General features: G+C 42.7%; 1 protein-coding gene across 1 annotated transcript in view; it reads right to left on the reverse strand.

The window, feature by feature from the left end:
- The window catches only part of Tmem26 (transmembrane protein 26), a 42,520-nt gene extending 29,069 nt beyond the window's left edge, over window positions 1-13,451 (reverse strand). Inside the window, exon 1 of the mRNA XM_041655093.1 lies at window positions 13,261-13,451. Coding sequence (XP_041511027.1) covers window positions 13,261-13,451 — 191 coding nt within the window. The remainder of the gene's footprint in view (window positions 1-13,260) is intronic.
- Between the last annotated feature and the right edge of the window lie 7,789 nt (window positions 13,452-21,240).

Genomic DNA, 21,240 nt, shown 5'->3' on the forward strand with positions numbered 1-21,240 from the left:
TTCTTTAATTAGAAAAAATATTATCCATTTCAGTGTATATTCCCTAATTAGGAGACTGGCTCTCCAAACACACACACACACGCACGCACGCACGCACGCACGCACGCACGCACGCACGCACGCACGCACGCGCTCCTGAAGATTCAGGATTTTCTCTCTGCTGTAATATAGAAAGTCTAACCACTCTCGTCCGATAGTCAAAGACTCCATGATCCGTTTTAGTTTTACCTTCCTTTACCCCAACCACATCCCATCAAGACCAGTGACTCAATAACCCAACTTGCTGTGTTTTTTGGACAAAGCAAATCAAAATAAACAGGAACGAGGATTAGGTCAGTGATGTCGTACTTTGCTGGTGTCTTGGGTTCCAACCCCAGTGCTGTTAAAGCAAAAAAAATTTGGAAGAGGTTCCCTTTCTTCAACCCTTCTTTAGTAGAGTTATCTGACATAGAAAAGGAGGTGAAAAGAAAGAATCAATAGAGGAATTAATTTACTCAAGTCTATCCACAGCCTCCTCTAACAAACAATGGGCCTGGGTTTAGAACAGCATCCTTTACAGCTGAGCTATTAAAAAAAGATGTGAAATGCCTTTAAATGTGGACATCTCCCCCAAACAATGAAAACTGTTTTGGAATAATCTTCTGTACCTATCTGCCCATTTACATCAGACTTGCTCTGGCAGGGCATGGCAGGCAATATTCAGAATCTGTCTTGCTGAGACACTGTGCGATTTTGCAACCATGTGGATGTTAGATCAGCTTTCTGAATCGAAGCTCTCTGAAGGCAGACCCTGCATCTCCCAACCTTTCTTTCTCTTTGATTGTTTATTTTCCTGACTCACTATCTTGTGTTCAGCTCATGTTTGTTCAGCAAACTTTAGCTGTTTAAATGCTTGTATTTACGAATCAAGAGTAAATGAATGGGTAAAATGGATGAGTCTACTGACATGCACCTAGACCTTTTTTTTCTGCAAGTCCAGCACCAAAGATGTTCTTCGAGCCATGGCCTTTGAGGAATTATTACTCGCCATTTATTTTTTTAAAGATTAATATACATTTTTATGTATGTGTGTATCCACATTTGTGAGGTGTCCACAGAGATCAGCAGGCAGCATCAGATCCCCTGGTCCTTGAGGAGTTACATGTGGTTGTGAGTTGCCCGAAATGGGGGCTAGGGAGTGAAGCTGCATCCTCTGGAAGAGCAGCAAGTGCTCTTGACTGCTGAGCCACTTCTCCAGTCCAGTGCCTGAGGCAGAATGGCCAGTAGAAATGGTCACATTTGGAAGACCTGAATTGGAATACCGCCTCTTCCTTTCCTTCATGTTGGGAAACTTTTTTACGTTTTGAGACGTAGGCTGGTTAGAGTGTTAGCAGAAGCAACGTGAGTCATGTGACCAACATTTCAGATGCTCAATTCCATAGCTTCTGCCTTCTCTGGGCTCAGCTCTGAAATTTTGCCCATGGCTACACATGGGTGACGATGCATAACAATTACTTGGTCCTTTTAGTGGAGTGCCTTTTTAAGAGAACCTGAGACCAATTCTGTTATTAAACCACGATTCTCACAATTACACTTATTTAAAACTGCTTAAATGAGAAGAGGCAGTTAGCACGGCCAAGAACACCCCAACCGCTGGCTTCACATTTGACCTTCATGAAGTGGAGAAGTGTGTGGGCCACTTGCCCATTTTTAGCTCTAAGATGAGGCGCACTCTGAGCCCTCCATGCTTCTGGGCTGTGTTACTCTTCTTCCTTACCAAGCTTCTGCAGCCTTCTTCCAATGCTAGAGATGACGTATGCCACCCTGTCTCAGATCTTCACGCATGTGTGTGCCTCTCTTTTTTCAATGCAGCCTGACTATTTCCTTCTTCCCGGTTCATGTCAACAATGTGGGGGCACAGGGACTCCCTTAGAAATCTTTGACATGCCACTCAAGTCTCAAGCTTTCCTTTCATGCATTTTCTCCATATGCTTCTAAATTTATAATTATATATGGGTGTTCGTGTGTTAGATATCATTGGGTTATGTATCTTCCCCCAGGCATCCTAAATTTTAGTGCACATGCAATTTTGACTACCTGCTCCTAATTAAACAACACCCTCTGCTCCTTCAGAGTGCCTGGCACAAACACTTAAGTGATTTGATAAGGACCCTGGCTTGATTAGAAATACCTTCTTGAAATAAAACCACAAATTAATTTTATTGAATGAAACTAATGTTTTTTTTTTCTGCTCTTAGAAGAAGTGCAGTGTCTCATCCTGAGAAGATAGCTATGTTGTATTAGTTTGAAGGACTGGAGTATCCTTTAAAATGTCTTTATAATTTATTGATTCTGTGTATGCTGCATGCACGCATGGCACAACGCATACATTTAAGGCAGAGGACAAATTTATGGACTTAGTAGCTTCTGAGGATTGAACTCGGGTCCAAGGACTTGTCAGCGAATGTCTTTATCCACGAAGTCATCTTACTGTCCCAGGTCTGTAGTATTGATTTTATATCATCAATACTCTTCAGTTTTGGAACCAAAGAGAGTTTGGATTTTAAAATTAATAAATTGAATCTTCTCCTATGTTTGGCTGTGTCATCAATCAATTCATATGGTCTTTCTTGAGAGCTTTGTTTTTGTTTTGTTTTGTTTTTTTGTCTCGGCTTCAGGAATAAGTAGGTTCCAAGCAACTTGCTTGATGACTAATGCCTCAAGAGGACCAAGCCAGCTCAGAAATCAAATGAGTTAGATTTCTGGAAACTTCTCCATGAAAATGTCACACATTATACTGCTGGACAATGACTATGACACATCCAAGTGGGACATTCGTACAAAATTGACAATAGCCCATCACCAACGAGCTAGCTTCTTGGAGAAACTCAAAATACATTATAATCTCAATTATTGTCAGAGAATTAAAGTTGTTGGGCGCTGCTATCTTAACACCAAATTATTTTGCTCAGATGTCTTTTCTATCTTAACATTTCATTTAAGATTTTTTTTTGTGCACACCAATTCTCTCCAAACGAATATGTCCTAGACTTTTCCTATGTGTACTATCGTAATTATTTGCTGCTTAATAAATTAGATGGCTTGGTTTTATTTCCTGACAATATGAGCACCGATGTCTTTTTCAACACTACTCTGAGCTCCCTCACTTCCTATTCCTATATCCTATCCTTCTCTATTCAAGTAGGATATCTGATGACTCAAGCTGACATTGAACTTTGGCTTCTTCTTCCTCCATCTCGCCAGTGCTGAGGTTGTTGGCAAGCATCACTACACCCAGCTTAGCACTGAGTTCTTCAAAAGATGTACTGGCTGATTTTTTTTCCTTTCATTTTTTGTACTAAAACTAAAATGCTATTTATCATACAAAGTAGTCATTTCAACAAATTATGGTGCTTTTCATAAAATGATTATGCCATGGCATTTAGCACTTTAGTGCTGGGGTGGATTTTATTTATTTCAATTCAGCATTAGTCTAGAATTAGGATTCAATTTTGCTCTTTCTAAAAAAAAAATGACAATTATTGTTCCTACTGAAAATGTAACACCCATTCATTTTTTAGACATACAACATTATATACACACACGGAGGGAAATTAGCTATAATATCACTTGTGACATTAGCTTTCCTTTATTCTGGCTTTCCAATCATGTATACAGATGTGAACGTAGGGTAATATTTAAATGAAGCAAAAAACTAGCATTCAAAAATTACTTCTACAGATTTAATTTCTATTTCACCTCACGGTATTTGACACGCTATAGAACAGATTGGAGTTGCAAGGATCACACACTCAAATTTCAAAATCTAATGTTAAGGCCCCTTAAATATGCTCAGTATGATTTCTGGAAATGCTGGGTTGTTTTTGGAAGTTGTTGTTCTTCTTTGGGGCTTGAGTTCCAATTTAAGGATTCCTTGGCGTCTTCATCAATAGGCTGCTTTCTCTCTGTGAATTTCAGAATATGTGACGTCCACGCTGGCTCCTCAACAGGAGATGTCTGTGAGTGTCAGGGGATTGATGGTTGTCAACACCTTGGTACTTAACCTGTCCTTCTGCAGCATCTCATCAGTGAACCCAAGGCCTTTGCATGACTATATCCTCTTAACTCCTGGGAAGTCAGGGTCTTGACACCAGCAACCATTCTTTATTTCTTAAAGTAAAATACCCTCCCCTTCTGTCCTTACTGCCAGATGGTTTTGCAGGTGCCTTCCACGGGCAAGAGAAGCCATTACTGAGTGCCCATAAGCTCATAAGAATCCCCAAAGAAACAGACTGGGTATATGTTAATGATTATCAATCAGACAATAGATTTGTTTTAATTTATCCTATGTAAGTCTGCTAGACAGACGTTGGCAAGAGAGGAAAGCAGAATTTTTGAAAAGATTCAGACTACACTTTGCAATGGAAAAGCCACTCGTTTTACTTTAGATTCCTTGTAGGTTCTATTAAGAGAGACAATTTTGGAGGTGAGTGTTAAAATTATTCATTATTGATTTGTTAATAATTTTTAAAATAAAAACCATACTCCTGAAATTATGACAGAAGTGGGAAGGGAAACTTGTACTCTCCACACTGTACTCAATCTCAGAATCCCCAAGAGCTCATTTGAAGCAAGGCCAGCTTTATTACAATCAGATAGCTGATAGCTGATATTTGAACTTCTGGATCTTGCCTCACAACTAAATCCGTGTCAGGGGAAGAGTATGAATCGATTCAGGGATCCATGTATGATTCTTAGCGTAAAACATTTCTCAGCATAGGAAATCATGACACCTTTTCACATGAACCGGTTCTGAGAAACAACCTTAAAGACTCTTGTCATGACAATTCCGCAGCCTGTGTCATTGTGTCTTGACCCTCCAGCCTTACTGCACCCTGGACAGAATTAGTTGGATATTCTTTTATTTTATTTTATTTTTATTTATTTATTTATTTATTTATTTATTTTTGGTTTTTCGAGACAGGGTTTCTCTGTGGTTTTGGAGCCTGACCTGGAACTAGCTCTTGTAGACCAGAACTTGTAGACCAGGTCTCGAACTCACAGAGATCCGCCTGCCTCTGCCTCCCGAGTGCTGGGATGAAAGGCGTGCACCACCACCGCCCGGCTGGATATTCTTTTATTTTCTTCACATGACACATGCAGCTGCGTAAACCTTATATTCTGCACAGCATCTTCTATGGGGAATGTTTGCTTATTGAGAATAAATGTTTGTTTAATAATGCATAAGTGAGATTAAGTTGGTCATAATTATAGGGATTTTTGTGATGCCTGATAACATAAAATATATTATGAATGTTATTTATGTAATATTGTAATTTATTTTATTATGCATAAAGATGATAATATATGTTTATTCTTTTCTGTAGGCAAGGTTGAATCTTTGCTTGGAGATCCAACCTGAAGCTATGTAGAATTCGTTTCCTCTTTTCTTCATAACCTATTTAGTTTTAACAAGAACATTTGTTTGAGCATGAATGTGTGAGCCATGTGTTTAGCATGAACTTTTCTGCCTCATGGAAAACATCTTATACCTGATAGCAAGAGGAGACAATGAAATGGAAATCTTGGCTTATTGTCACTATCTGTGACCTTAGGCAAATCACTTTGCTGTGCATGAGTATAGTCACACTAAGATGGCATTAAAAAAGGGAAATGAATTTATGATGTCATTTGAGAATTACAGAAGATAATGGCTATGTAAAAGCTTTGGTATGGCCTGAGTAAGCCGTGACTAGTGACTGTTATCATTTCCATTATCACCCCATAATTGTCATCTTCTTCATCCTCATTACTATTACCAGAGACTGCCAAAGAATAACACAACCAAGTTACCAGGTGACTAATTTAGGAAAACCAAAATATTATATAAGATAAGAACTATTTCTAAGAAAGTAGAAAGCAGAGGGATTCATAAAAATAGAAAGCAAGTGAAAGGAGGGATTTCATTCTCTTAAGAATGACTAATCTTCACTTTAATACATGCATAATTTAAATCAATTACATATTGTCTTCCTGTATCAGGCCAAACATATGAACCACAATTAAAATATAATTCTCTAATATATACATACATATGTATGTACTACATGTATATATGTGTGTGTGTTTATATACATCTATGCAAGACAGATACATAATGCAGATGTATATAGAGATACACACATACACATATATGTGGGTAATAAATTTACATTCCGAAAAAGGGAACCTGGTCAATACCCACCCTGCCACTTCGTATGAGCAATTTCCTGTGTCTTAAATATCAATTCTACGTGACCTTAAAACAAGAACTTCTTATGGTACAAACATTGTGATTTTTAAAAGAAGAAAACCACTGCTTTTCCCTCACCACATAGTTGATGCACCTGAGGCTGCAGTCTCCTGATACTAATCCTTCAGAAGAATTTATAAACAATATGGGGCCCCCACACAAGGAACTCAGCCTCGATGTGAATGCGACCTCTCTACTGCTAGAGAAAAATCCAACAGTCCACATATGTCCCAGTGCTGCACACATAATAACCTCCCTGCTCCGAGGAGAAACAGGATATATAGAAGTAGAAATATGTCTGTGCTGATGTATTTGAGCTACCCACATCGATTCTTTTTCTCTGTTTTGCTCTATGATAAGAAAAATGAATCAAAAGATGTCAGTCACCTTGATTTCAGTTCTAAAATTTACCCATTGTGTATTTTCATGGACTAAGTTTGGACATCAGCCAGGGCTTCAATTTCCTTGATATCCTACTCTAACTCAAGTGTCATCATTACATTTTTCCCCAGCCCATCAGGAAAGAAAAGGAGAGACCCCTGGCTTTACCTTGACAGTCCATCACAGAAATGCTCTAAGAGAAGACCAGGACTGAGCCTTGACATGAATGACAAGAAACAAAGCCATTGGAGGGGAGGTATGCAGTGTGTGATTCCAAACTTACTATTACCTAATTTATCTTTCTCTACTGAGATGGAGGCTCAGGCTACAGCACATAAACCCCGGCAAGCCTACCAGAAGAAAGAGAAAATTGAGAAGATAATGTTATGAGATCTGGGATACACATTGACTCACTGCAGATGGGGATGGAAAACCTGATTCACAGTGGAAATTTTACTGAAAGAGCTAAAATTCCAGAGAACTTCCAGGAGATATGAACAGCAAGTGAGGCTGAGATTAGGCAGAGCACAGTCTACCTTCTGAGAGAACGTCCATGGCCTGACTTGGTTACACGGAAGTTACTGGGGGCTCCCTTCAAAAGTTTCTGTTTCATCCTCTCTGGGGTCCCAAAGATTAGTGAGATTGAAAATGAACATTATCTGAGTTTGAGTTAAGGAGTTAGCATTTCTATTGCTGTGAAGAGACATCATGACCATGACAATCCTTTAAGAAAATGTTTAATTCGGGTGGCTCACTAGTTTCAGAGGTTCAGTCCATTATCGTCATGATGGGGAGCACAGCACGTGCAGGTAGACATGGTGCTAGAATAGCAACTGAGAATCCTGCATCTTGCAGGCAGCTGGGACACTGGGCGGTATCCTGAGCATAGAAAACCTCAAAGCCCTCCCCCACGGTGACACACCCACTCCAACAAAGCCACACTTCCTAATAGTGGTACTCCATAAGGGATTATGAGGGTCAATTATTCTCAGTCTACCACAGAACCCATGCCTGAGAAAACCAAATACAATCGTTTTTACTAAAGTAGCATAACAAGAAAATGACTCACATTTGGGGGATATGTCATTAGTATCCCAAGGCACATAAATATTATCCTCTTTTGATTATTTCCTCTCCCTGTATGATTCTAATATGTCAGCTTCTTGTGATGGTTTGAATAAGAAACATCTCTCATAGTCAGGCATTGACTACTTGGCCCTCAGTTTTCATTGTAGGTAGCTGTTTGGAGATGTTTAAGAGGTGTGGCCCCATTGAGGGAAGTATGTCACTGAGCGTAGACTTTGAGACTAAAAGCCTTGCGCCTTTTCCAATTTGCTTTCTCTGATTTGCCTCTGTGATTCACAATGTGAGTTCTCTGCCTCCTGCCATGCTCCCCACTATCTGGGGTCAGAAGGCAAAGCAGAGTCTTCTGCAAGTTGCCTTGGCCATGGTGATTCTTTAAAGCAACAGAAAAGTAATGAATCTAGACCACGTCACTTTGAAAACCTCTGCCCAGTCCAACTATCCCTCCGGCTACCGAGCAGAACCCACCTGTTTCTCACTCTGTCATCCACATCACCCAGGTGCCCATTATTTATATCAAGCATTTGTTCATTTGATATGTTAGTCCATCAGTTTACTAATTATGCACTTCTTTAGTGATTTTTCTCATCTCCTTCATAAAATGCATGAAGTGACTGGGGGAAGGAATTTACTTCAGTTTCTTTCCGTATTTTCCACATTTGCATATCCACTACATGGAATGAGTTCTGGCCGTGTGTCTTGTGCTTGAATGAAGGGTAAGCTCCAGGGTCCCTGCTCTGCCAGCTGGGAGTGTCCTTCCTCCCAGCTGGATTTTGAATCCCTCCCTCCAGATGCAGGTCACACCCTTTTATCCTGCTGCAGCTCAGATGCTGCAAAGTTCTCTGCCCTGCCTGTTGGTGCTCGCCCCCCTGACTCCTCTGGGAAGTTGAAGAGCACAGCAGACAAGGATGGGATCTGTCAGTCTTCATGACTCCCTCCCTCGTCCTTTCCAACTCTGTAAGCTTCAGGGAAAAGATTTAACAACTCTGTGCCTCAGTTTCCCGTATGAAAATGGGGAAAATAGGGGGATAAAAACGTAGTGGTTGTTGGAATAGATGGGACCACGTGTGTAGAATCCACCAGACCTTGAAACTCGATAAACGCTAACGATTCGCAATGATTTTCATTCCACACATTACAGCGCTTGATCAAAATGTTATATTTTATTTAAATTTTTCAGGTTTATTTTTTCTTTGTTTCCTGTTACTTTTGTCAGGCCATAGCACCTTGCACAATATTGTTGTTACTTCCCACACAAATAATTGTCAATTTGATTAGGTAGCATGTATCTACAACCACAACACTCAGGAGGAAGAAAGAATGTCACAGGTTGAAGGCTACCAGGACTGCAGAGGACTGTCTAGAAAACAGAACAAAAAACAGCTTTTGCCTAACCAACCATAAAGGAAAAATAAAGGAGAGATGACAAAGGTCATTACCCACTAACTCAAAGGGTCACAAATCCTTCACATTATTAACGTTGTGATGAAGAAAGATCTGTGGTTAAAAGTCTGTATTTTTGCCAGTAATTTCACCTTAGAGTTTTTCTTTGTTATTCTCAGTTACTACCTCCTTCCAAGCACACAGGCTTCAAACTTGTCACGAACTTGGGTAAATTTCCTATCCCCCGAGGAGTATTTTATCACTATTGGCTGGGAAGCAATTGGAATATTGTCTTGTGTTTGATTTTACCTAAACGATAATTCACAGATCCATTGGATCTTTGCCCAGACAACTGAAAAAAAAATATCAAGAAACAAATTAAACTAAGTAATGCTGATTTCCATCTTGGAGAAAGACAGATGAAGATTCAGGGAGTGTGAACACTAGGGGAATGAAAAACAAGCCCCCCTGGCATTCCTTCCGGGTGTGTCACTGGTGGGTCCGCCCTCTGTATTCTATAGAATTCCAGCATTAACAGTTCCAGCTGGCAAGTTAGTCGGGATGCTGTAATGCTCCTTGTCCCTGTGCAGCTGAGCTCAGCATCTAGTTCCACTTTTCCCTTCCAAAGGGCTGGGAAGATGTCCTTAGAGACATGTGCGTGCTTGCTACATGGAGAAATCGAATCCCCACTGTCCTTTATAGCACCAGGATTTGTGCCATCCCTCGTTCAGCTTTTCAGGGTCCAGGTTTAAATTTTAACAAAATGAATAATATTCAAATTAGCCTGAAAGAGTAAAACGGAAGTTCATGTTGCACTAGTCATTACAAAGGGATTTTTTTGCTCCTGGTGTATGCGTGCTTATGTCTGCCTGCAGGGTGGAGCTGTTCTTGCTTCCCTCCAGTCTGTCATAGCCATTGTTTGGGTGCTACTGGAATCAACTGATTTTTCAATATGGGAGAAGGGTTAGTGTTGAGATGGCCTCCTCCTTTCTAGCACTATTGGCTAAGAAGTGACTGAAACACCGTCTTGTGTGCTTCGACTTTACCTAAATGACAATCCATACATCAGTTGGATTGTTTCCCAGAAAACTGAAATAATAAAAATCAAGGAAACAGAGTTAAATGATACTTCTCTTCTCTTCTCCCCCTCTTCCTTATCTTTCTTCTTTTCTACAGTTGTTCTCACTTAGCCACATCTTTTTCTTCTTCTTTTTTGATGAGTGTACCAAGTGTTTTCAATTGGAAAATGTATACTTCTCCTCCAAGTCCATCCTTGTAACAAACGAGCCATAACAAAGAAGTCTATAAGTGCCCTGTCCTGATGATACACAGCGGAGAATTCTCTACTACAGTGGATAAACTCTATCTCACCCTTTTCAATAGTATCAGTATGAATAAACCATAATGTTCTCACTATAATTTTCTCAACATAATTTTCCACCAATATGTGGGGGGAAGTTAATATTTTGGCTTGTTTCTTTACATATAGATTCTTTGGGCAGATTGCAAAATAGAAAGAAGGGACCCTGGTTCAAAAAAATTTCCTACCTATTTATCTATCTCCATTCATGTGAATCTACACATACAACTATATAAAATTACATTTCCCATATAGATAATACGTGTTGTATTTCACTGTATATAGTTAGCATAGATATTACTATAGTGTTTGTTTTTTTCTCTCTTTGATTCTATCAGCTAGTAATTTGGGATAGGAAATGGTTCTTAACATGCTCAAACAGAAAATGCTTTATGCCGTGTTTTTCTCAGAAAACTCCAACCTAGAATGAAATAGGCCCCAAATCAAAGCCTTTCCCATTGCTGTCATGTTATTTCAAGGATAATTTCATTTATGTTTTTCACAGCCCATTGTTTGTGGTTTTTATCTACAGTGCAAATGACCATCTTCGCAGGCTGGCTTACAGCGTGCCTTCTGTCGCATCAAAGAAGTAGCCTGGGGATTGGGTAGAACTAGAGCGAGCAGATGATTCGCCCCACTTTACATACGCCCATTTGCTCATGAACTTTTGTAATGACCCAAATGTATCAACTTCCCTACCTGCGTACTTTCAGATATTGGTTGGGATATCAAGCCAGCAACCTTTCTCTTGAACCAGTGATGTAATACAAAACACACAGCAGAGGTCTATAGCTCGAAACGGAAGAATTTCCCCCATTTGGCACTCTGAACCAATGGCTTATTAAATAGTCCCTCTGCTAAAGTTCTTTGACTCACACAAGAATAAAATGTGTCTAGCTGATATTTTGGCATAGAATATTTTAATATGAAAGAAATGAAAAAAATCAGGGTATAAAAAGAGCTTCTTGGGATTCATTAACTCTCAACATATATAAGTTCACATAATCCTCCAACAACCTGTGAAATACATGTTTGCAGATCCGACCCTGAAGCTTGGAGACACGAAGTAAATACATCGAAGTTTATGCAAGTAAGAAGTAACGCCCACAATCTATCCTATTTTTAAGCCCAATTCTGCAGCCCACAGCTTAAACTCCAACATGACTCCAGTTACCCATTTATCTGACTCACTGACCCATGTACAATTTGTCCAGATTATTTTCCCCTTCCTTGTTGAAAGTGCCATGACAGCCTGAGTCAGCGAAACACACAGAAGGCTGTGATGTGTATTCCACCAGTTCTGGTGTTACCACAGGAGCTGAATGGCTCTGGCCTACTCTTGGGGAGAAAGGGGTTACTTCAGGTTTCGCTGAGTTGACTCCTCCCTGAGATCTACATTTGTCCCAGAAGTGCTCGTGATTGGTGTCCGGACTACTTCACACTGCACAGTTTTTGGCCTCAGACTTCCTCCTGCAATGCAAGATATGTCTACTCTAGTGTATTACAACTAAGGGGTAAAAAAGACAAAAACACTTCAAATGTTTCTATTATAGAATGCACAGGTGAACGTATCATCTCTTCCCCTTGGTTTCTCCCCTTTATGTCTTAGAAAGTACCACAAAAGCCTCAAGCTTCATAAATTGTTTGTGGTAAGGGGGATGGGAAGTACCATGCTTACCCTGGCTCTGCCATCTACCCTGAGCCCCCCAAGGACTTGAGCATTGATAATTCTAGACATTTCTCAAAAGCAGAGGCCTAAAGTTATGTTCACCTCATCTTCAAAGGTAGCCCATCTTCTTTCACAGTGACTATGAAGTATACAACCTTTCCGTACTCCGTTGCGGAGGGACTTCTGTCTCTGAACGTGACAGCTAACACAACAGCAAAGTGCATGCAGTTAATAAATAACCTAATACCACCGTCGTCTCCTTCGAGGAAAAAAAGGCTTAAGTTGGAGAAGTTTGGAATGGAATTGCCCTGGAAAGTAACTGTGAGTGGCTGGGGTGCGCTCTGCAAGTAGTTGGGCAATCTTTGTGTCAACCTTTTTTCATTTGCATTCAGTCTATAGGAGGAAACGCAGCCACCAGCGGAAGGAACCCTGAGTTCCCATGCTGTGTGGTTAAGACTAAATCATTGCTGGTCCCTCTTCCAGTATCCCTAGCACAAACCATGCCTGATGAGGTAGGCTGCCAAGTTTCAAAGCTACCAAAGGCAGACACCTGAAACTGGTTTCACAATGCAGAGCCAGGGACGTTTGGGGTTGGAAGGAATTGGAAGTGGCTAAAACCACAGTCGCACCGAGGGCTGGCAAGAAGGGAAGAGGGCTAAAAACCAAAGGTGGGTGCGGGGGAGCCACCTTTCAGTGTACGCTCCGGAGCGCTCAGCTCTGCCAGGATCACAATTGCCCGGCAAAGCATCCCGACTCTTGCACACTCTTGCACGTACATCCTGGACTGGTCCCGAGTCAGTCTCGCACTCGAACTTACAAAGCAGTGCACCCAGGGATCAGCTCCACTCTTCTAGTGAAGGCTATCAGCTGGATCAGCCAAGTACATGCATAGGTCCAGACTCCAGCCTTTCCAGCGCTACGCTGGAACCCAAGATACAACTGACTTGCCCAAAAGATGTAACCGCATCCTACGTGCTCAGCGGAGAACCAAACCGGCTCAAATGCCAGCGAGGAAACCACACACTGCAGTGACAAGGGCTTTGGTGCCACCTGTTAGGACCATAATGAACAATGCCCGGGACCCTCTGCCTCCTCTCTTTCCAGGACACTCACCATTTGTAGCCTCTGCCGCGCTTGAACTTGAGGGTGAGCACTGTCTCCAGGACCAGCAAGAGGTTGAGCAGGGCCAGCAGCCAGTAACGGTGCTCTTTCTTCACCCAGGTCACTCGCCACACGGCGACCAGAGAGTGCAGCACGAACAGCAGCCTGGTGACCAGCGCCTTGAGCAAAACCAGCCCCACCATCCTGCCGGTGCGTTCTGCCAAGCCGGCGCGTGCGCCCTGCCGACCCTTTGAGCAAGCACCCTGTGTGCACCCCTGATCAGGAGCGGGACAGTAGCTGGACAGCACCGGGACTGCGACTACAGGCTGAGTTCTTCCTCACACTCCCGCGCAGGACTCCGGTAGGACAGGAGAGCGCTGCTCGCCCCGCCCCTCCAACTTCCAGAGAACTCTTCAAAGACAGAGTCCCAAGCCAGTTTCTCCTGGCTGCTGGGCTCTGCAAGGCATAGGAGACTGCACCACCCAGGCTCCCCCGGGTGTTTTCCTGCAGCGCTGCCCATCCTCCTGCGGATGCTGGGGGCCAGCCTCCATCCCTGCCCTCTTCCCCACCCCCAGGACACCAGGGAATCGGCAGGAATGCCCTCCACCCCACTCCGAGCAAATGGATGTGAGCTGTCAAGGTGCTTCAGGACTGAAAGGGGGAAGGGCAAGCACACATTTACCCTTCGCTTTCCTATCCAAGTGTTCTCTAGGTCGTTCCCACATCAGAAAAGTTCAGCTGGCCCTCGTGGTGACTCGCGAAACTGGGACTCAAGAGAACCAAAGAATCTGCTGTTCAAGCAATTTTAGAACTGAAGTTTTTGTTCAGTTTGAAGAAATGAAACTTCCAGGGAACAGAGGCAATCAGGCAGGCTGGCCTTCCCCAGTCTCTCATTCAGCGAAATGCGCAGCCCTTGGCATACTTAACCAGGGCTCTGGTACTCCATGAGGTGGAGGCAGGGGGATTGCTGTGAATTCTAGCCCAGCCCAGGCTACAGGGTGAAACTTTGACTCAAAAAAAAAAAAAAAAATCAAAGGAAGGCTGAAGCTTTAGCTTAGTCTTAGAACATTTACCTGCCACAGGATAAGGGGGTGGGGAGAGTATAGGAGAGGGGTAGAGAAGAGAGGGGAGGGCGAAAAGGGGGAGGGAGATGGGCATTATGAGTACTTGAGGTATATGTTTGCCATCTGAATGCTTGCAATGAAGATATGCAAATTAAATTCCAAGCATCAATGTCAGAGAGGGAGCTGAAGTCTGGGCTCCAGAGACCTGCATGATTTTTTTGCTTCCTTGTTTGATGGCCTTCAAACTTTTATTATTATTTATTTTTTAGGGTTTTCCCCCCTTAATTGGATTCAAAATCTCCCTGAGAAAGATGTGGAAGAGCTATGTTGTTTGTAAATTGAAAGGCTATGCAGCCGGGAGACAGTTGTAAAATTAATAAAGTGAACTAAGTTATTGGAACCTTGCCAGATTGACCCAGAGCCTTCAAAGCTCTGTGCTGCCAACTCTTGCTTTGTCTGGTGACAAAGAGAGTTTAGGAAACGACAGTCACAGTACTGTGAAGCAAGGGTGCTCTCTTATCCATAGGAGTAACATGGAAAGAGACGTCTATGGGGATGTTATTGGAGAGAGACCCATATAAAGCACCCGTGGGTCATAGATGGTAAACATGGAAATTATTGCCAGGACTAAGAAAGTCACTGCTCTTTAGTGCCTGAGACAAGGAAAATCAGAAATGGTCAAGAGAGTCGTAGCCTTCCTGAGGCTTTGACAAACGCTTTAGCAGAAACCAAGCTAATGCCCCTGGAGCCAAATAAATTGGATTGACTATGGTTTCCTTGAGAGAGACACTCCACGGAAACTAGACCAGATCAGCAAGAGCGTTCAGAAAGTGTGGAGATCCCAGGGATGACTTATTAGAAAGCATCAGAACTTGATTTAGGTGTTCATGGGACTTAAAGACCATGGGGATTTAGATGGGATGCTACAGAGAGGTAGGATTACTTTCACAACTGGCTTTCTTGCTAAGCCTATCTTGGATAGGACAAGGTTTGGTCATTTGTAGCTTGAAGAATTTGTTTTGGCTGTGTTCACACTTGACTATAAAGGAACTCTGCATCCTGATCCACAGCGACACGGAGTTGGCCTTTTTGACTGTGGTAACATACGAGTGTAAAGGGACAGAGTTTGTATTCTGGTCTACAGAGTTGGCATCCTCTGGTGTGAAGTTTCCCTTTTTCAAGTGGAAGGAACCAAGGGGTGGCTGACAGAGACACATTAGTCTCTTCCTGGCAGGGACTTCTCTCTCCTCTATATGTCTCAACAAGGGCTCTCCAGGAGGGAAATGCAACAATAAACATTTTCTTGATTCTCATTTTGACAATCTGAATCATGTGGAGTCCTCTGCCTGGTTCTGAAAGACAAAGGCACTGTCCTTAAAGACAGCTGGAAAGTTCTTGTTCTTCCTTTTCACCTAAATAGAGAAGAGACTTTGAGAACTATATGGAGATCTCCAATGATACTTTTAAATGTATAAAATCATTAAGCAATTTAGCTTGGGGGAAAAAAAAGGCCTCAGTGTCGGTACCCAGCCCCTTTGGTGCCAGCTGTCGTTACACACGAAGCACACCAGCCGCCTTCCACCTGCTACCTGGTAGCCACCATCAGCCCTCTGGTCCCTTCCAAATGCTGTGCTTTCTCGGGCTTCTTTTCGGCGTACTGTCACTTGGGTTGCAATAAAGCCTTTTCCAAGCTCACTCAAGTGAAAGGAGTAGCCGCTGAGAGGGAACCCGTGTTCTAAAGAAGTGACAGAATTCCCAAGAACCAAGACCAGGCGACGCGAGCTGGGGGCTCGAGTGACACCACAGACGTGTGAGCTGCAGCTTGGGGAGTTTTGCCCAGCAACTCCGACCTTTTTGGGTCCCAGCCAAATGTCTGAAGTTGGAAAGGGATTCTATTAGCTTCCATTAACTCTGGATACTAGTACTTATGGATTACATTTGGACTATTACTTGGAGTTTCACGTGTTAAAGGGCTGGGTGGTACTGCTGAGAAGTGAGTAGACGTGAGCACCCCTGTCTCAAATGATGGGTTGATCTCTGTCAGGACTCGCGACTGGGTCGACCATTGGGAGGTAGTGGAGATGGCCACTGGGTTGGGATTTCTGAAGGTCTGTCTTGTCCCCAGACAGCCTGCCCTCTGTTTGCTGGCATCTGCGAACTGAGTGCCAGAAATTCTACTCTATTTTGCTTTTACCATGGCATCTGCCTTGCCATGGGCCTGGATAAGTGGAATCTATCAACCACTAATGAAATCTCTGAGCCAAAAATCATCGTTCCGTTGTTCAGGTTGAACATATTTATCACAGCGATGAAAAAGTAACTGTCCAGGTGACGTCCCCAGCACTGCATAGACTGCCAGTCTGGGCTTCATTTTCAGGCCATCCCTACACAAGGAATATGTCAGTGCAGCTTCCTAGGCCCTTCCCCATGGGCTTCTGGGCAGAGCTGTTTAAGTAGTGGTGGAACAGAGGATAGCAGGTATATGATGACTGACCCATGTAGAACCTTCACTTCTGTGTTGACATGCTAACACAGAAGATTTGCCACGATACAGGTATCCTTGCCTCCTGCTGCCTACACTCTGGCACGTGATTGTGAAGGCATTTGTGGGTTTGCAGTGGGGATACAGTCCAAAGGTCACCTCTTCATTCAGAGATTCCCCAAGGGATGGGTTGTTGTCAGACGTGACACTTCTTTGGGTGGTAATCCTGCTCTTCCCTTAGCTAGATGTGCATACTATTTGGTTAGCATTTTGATACATAAGGGTGTGCCTACAAGTGTAAGACAATGATAGAAAAAGTCAGTTACTGTACAGAGGTGTACATCTATTTCCCAGAAGAACTAGTCTCAGCCAACACCTTTTAAATTACTTTTTTCTGGTGGCTACATCACACCTCTAAAAAGTCTTTTGCATTCCTCCACACTTAGCTGGGGCTGATGTAATATGTCTTTGGTAATTTCTCCAATATGTCTACCACCTTCTTCTAGAATGGGGTCATAGATTCAGGTGTTAACTTGACACACCTAAGAGGGGATCAGAGAATTGCTCCCATCAGATTAGTCTGTAGTGTATGTTCGTGATTACGGATTGTTATAGCATGGTCCAGCCTACTAAGGGCAATGCCAACCCTGGGCAGGTAGGCTGGACTATCAAAGAAAGACAGCTGAGTTATCCAGGGGAACCAAGTCAGTAAGCAGGACTTTTCTGTGGTCTCTGCTTCAGTGCCTACTTCCAGCTTCCTGCCTTGGCTTCTCTCCACAGACTATATATAATCTGAAAACCAAATAACGCCTTTCCTCCTCGGGTTGTTTTGGTCAGTGGTTTTTTGTTTGTTTTGTTTTTCACAGAAGCAAAAAGTCAACTGAGCAAATGCCTTCTACTTTTCCTCTTGTCTTTTTCATCTGTATTCTGACGGTGTTTCTAAAATCTATCTCCTGGATGTCTACTTTTGTCTTTGGATTATTATGATGATTATTAACCTTCAGGGGTGAATTTTGTCAAGCTATTTAACTGTGATTTGGTATTTTATTTTTTCACATTGGCTTATGCTTGTTCAGTGTACTCCAACACCTTTTAAGCCATCTTTAGTAATACTACCTACGGCCTTTAATTAATTCTGTCCTCTTACTTTATTTCATTCAGTTGCTCACATTTTTCAATCCCATATTTCAGTGACAGTGATATATTTGTGGTTGATATATTCTCAAATAATCTGAGGATGCTCTCTCGCTTCTCACATTAGAAAAATCTGTGTCTGGGTTGACTACAGGGTGGAATAAGCTGGGACAACCGGTTTTCACCATCAGCTTAATTGGATTTAGAGCCATCTGAAAACACACCTTTGAGTGTGTGTGTTAGGGCCATTCCAGAGCAGGTTAAGAACAGAGGGAAGAATGGCACCTTGAATGTAGGCAACACCAGGCCACAGCCTGGGATCCCAGACTGAATAAACAGGAAAAAGAGAAAGAGGACTGAGCTCTGGCCTTCCTCTCTTTCTGCTTCCTGGCAACCATCTCAGGTTCCTCTGCCGGATCCACACCCCCAACTCGATGGACTATGTGCCCCCAATGGTGAGCCAAAAAACCTTTATCTTCCTTTAGTTATTTATGTCATATATTTTATCACAACAACAACAGAAATAATTAACATACACATATACTTACACACATCCATATACACATACATACATACACACTCCATTTGTTCTTTGTCCATTGCAAGGACTGTGGTTTGAGACAGATGGTCATGAGCACTTGTCAGATCTGTTTCCTTTCAGGGTGCAATGAAGAGGGACAGGCAGTCCTGGCTAGAGTGGGGGCCTCATAGATGTGATTCAAGTCAGGGTTCTCCCCGTACCCCCATACCAATGGTGGCTTCAGAGAAGATCTGTATCTACCCACCTGTGACACTTCTATTTGGTCTTCTCTACAGCTTAAATTAAGGCAAGACCTAGTTCCTGTCCCTCCTTTAGAGAACTGCTCATATTACTTTGAGAGAGTAATAACTGTGGATGGCACCCTTGAGGAAAAAGGCAGGGATGAATGGCAGCCATTTTCCACTGCCCTTGATAAAGCTGCTGAGTGAACTGAGCCCCACTGCTGTTTGCCCTTGCTAATTATCGTGTCTTCTTCTCTGGTGTGCTCAAAGGAGGAGCTGGGCCCCTTAGCCATCCGAGGATGTCTTATTTTCTCTGGTTTCTCTACCTAATGGTTCTACCCTTATGGTGTCTGCCTGAAATTCCTTAGATTCCGTCCCCAACATCCTGTGTTTTCAGGCCTCATCTCTATTCCGTCCTTCTAGGTTTAAAACACTTTTCTGCCATCTGAAAGGCAGAGTCTTAGTTCCTGGCTCACAACCAGAACATAAAACTCACAGATTTACTTAACATCCAAAGATGTGTGGCTTGAACATGAGACATTAACAGCGCCTCTCCCAGAAAGTTTACGGTGAAGGAGAACAGAGCAGTTGGAAGCTCACAATTAACTCTGGTGGTTGTTTCAAAGAAAAAAAAGAAAACAAATTCAAGTGTGATTATCAACAGGTGAACACTCTGAGATCTAGAGAGGGAGAAACAGCCAATGTCCAGGTAAGCATCTAGATGTGCCTAACTTCTGATTACCTTCTTCATCTCTTGGCTCCCCTTCTCCTTCTTAAGTGATCCTCTGATGACGTCATGTGACTGGAGATGTGATGATACCTTCTTGTCTATGGTTAGGATTAAGCCGGCTAGCGGTTTAAAAGGTGCTTAGAAAAAATGCTTGGAATGCAGGCACTTAGCAAACATTTGCTGAATAAACAAACGGAGTTATCCAAAGGGGTGCATGAACAGCACACACACACACACACACACACACACACACACACACACTGAGGATTTTATTGCTGAGTTTCCTTGTAAGGCCAGCTTCAGTTGGGAGGTAAAGAAGAAAGCCAGTGAGTGCTTTCCCTGTGGACCTGGGAGTTTAATATCTCATTCTGTCAAGGACCAAGGAAGCAGGACCATCATTCTATCAAAATCCTGCCCCATCTTTTGTGAGAAGGCATACTATGCTTGCTGGAGTTTGGGTTGCTCTATTGACATGTGCATCCCAGAACAGCGGAGTGGTCCAATTAGCCTCAGATCTACATGGCTACATTTGAACCCTGGATCTCTTAACGGCGAATTGTGCTCCCTCCTGGGTTATATTTAAGTCCTTCCTCCCAGTGTCTCAGAATGTAGCTATATTTAGAAATAAGTCATCTTATATTTAGAAATGAGTCCTTGCATTGCCTTACTTTATAACAAGTATGCACAGCAGTAGGTTCAGTGTGATGCCTCTAGACACAGGTACAACATGCTTGAGGACTTAACCCCTGTCCCACCCAGCGGGGAAACAAGCCAGAGTCCCTGGTAATCTGGAAGAGAGAGGAATGAAGGGACAGCTTGACGTACAAGTCAGACTTGTGTGGCAAGCTGCCAACCTTATTTATTTATTTGTTTGTTTGTTTGTTTTTTCAGGAGTATTTTATAGCAAACAGGCAGGGTAAGATGCTGAAATGCCAGGTCTGGAGGCCTCTAGCTGATAGGAAGAGATAAGGAGATGCTTATCTTAGGAGGGTCTGTAAACATTTACTAACAAGGGAAATTCTAATTACTTCTGGTGCCTGGGGTCCACAGGTCTGCTGGGGATCTTAACTCTCAGGGAGATAAGGGTTATCCTAGGCCCCTAGGCCTGGAACTTGCCCCACAGAGGCTTCTGAATAGCTTGCAAATAGCTTGCTTAATTTGTGACTAAAATGGCTATAACAAAATATAGGTCTTACTCTCCCTTCTAGCCATTGCCCCTTCCCCTGACCACTTACTCTTCTTAATAGTTCTCTTCCCACGGGATTGCTACCTTTTCTTACTTTTTTACATTCAACGGATGAGAGAAAACTTACGATTGTCCTTCTGAGGCTAGTTTGAAAGGATCTCCAGTCCCGGGATCTTTCCTGCAAATGTTCTTGTTTAGTTCTTACTTGTGGTGAATGTGGCTCTGCACTATATAGTATGTTCACCCTGTGTCTTCTTTATTCATTCATCTGTTCCTGGGCGTCTGGGCAGATTCCACAACTTGACTGCTGTCACCATCAGGATGGATGGACAGGTGTTTTTAATCACATGGTGGGTGCCTTTGATGCCTTCGGATGTATACTCAGAAGGGATGAAACTGGGATGCCTGCTTCTTTTCGGATATTGAGAATCCTCCATATTGATTTTCATGGTAGCCAAACGTCCTACCTACAGCGCACGAGGGGTCCCTTCTCTATCCTTCCCTTTCTTTTTAAGCATTCCTTATCTTTTCTCACTCTCCCCATGATAACTATTCTGATTGAAGTGAGATGGATTGTGATGTAATTTTAAATTGTCTTTCTCTAATGACTAAAAGTGATGTGGGATTATCGTCT

Source organism: Microtus oregoni, unplaced genomic scaffold, assembly GCF_018167655.1.
Source record: "Microtus oregoni isolate MIOR12 unplaced genomic scaffold, Mior012 000007F_ref0000211, whole genome shotgun sequence".
In the NCBI taxonomy this organism is placed as follows: Eukaryota; Metazoa; Chordata; class Mammalia; order Rodentia; family Cricetidae; genus Microtus; species Microtus oregoni.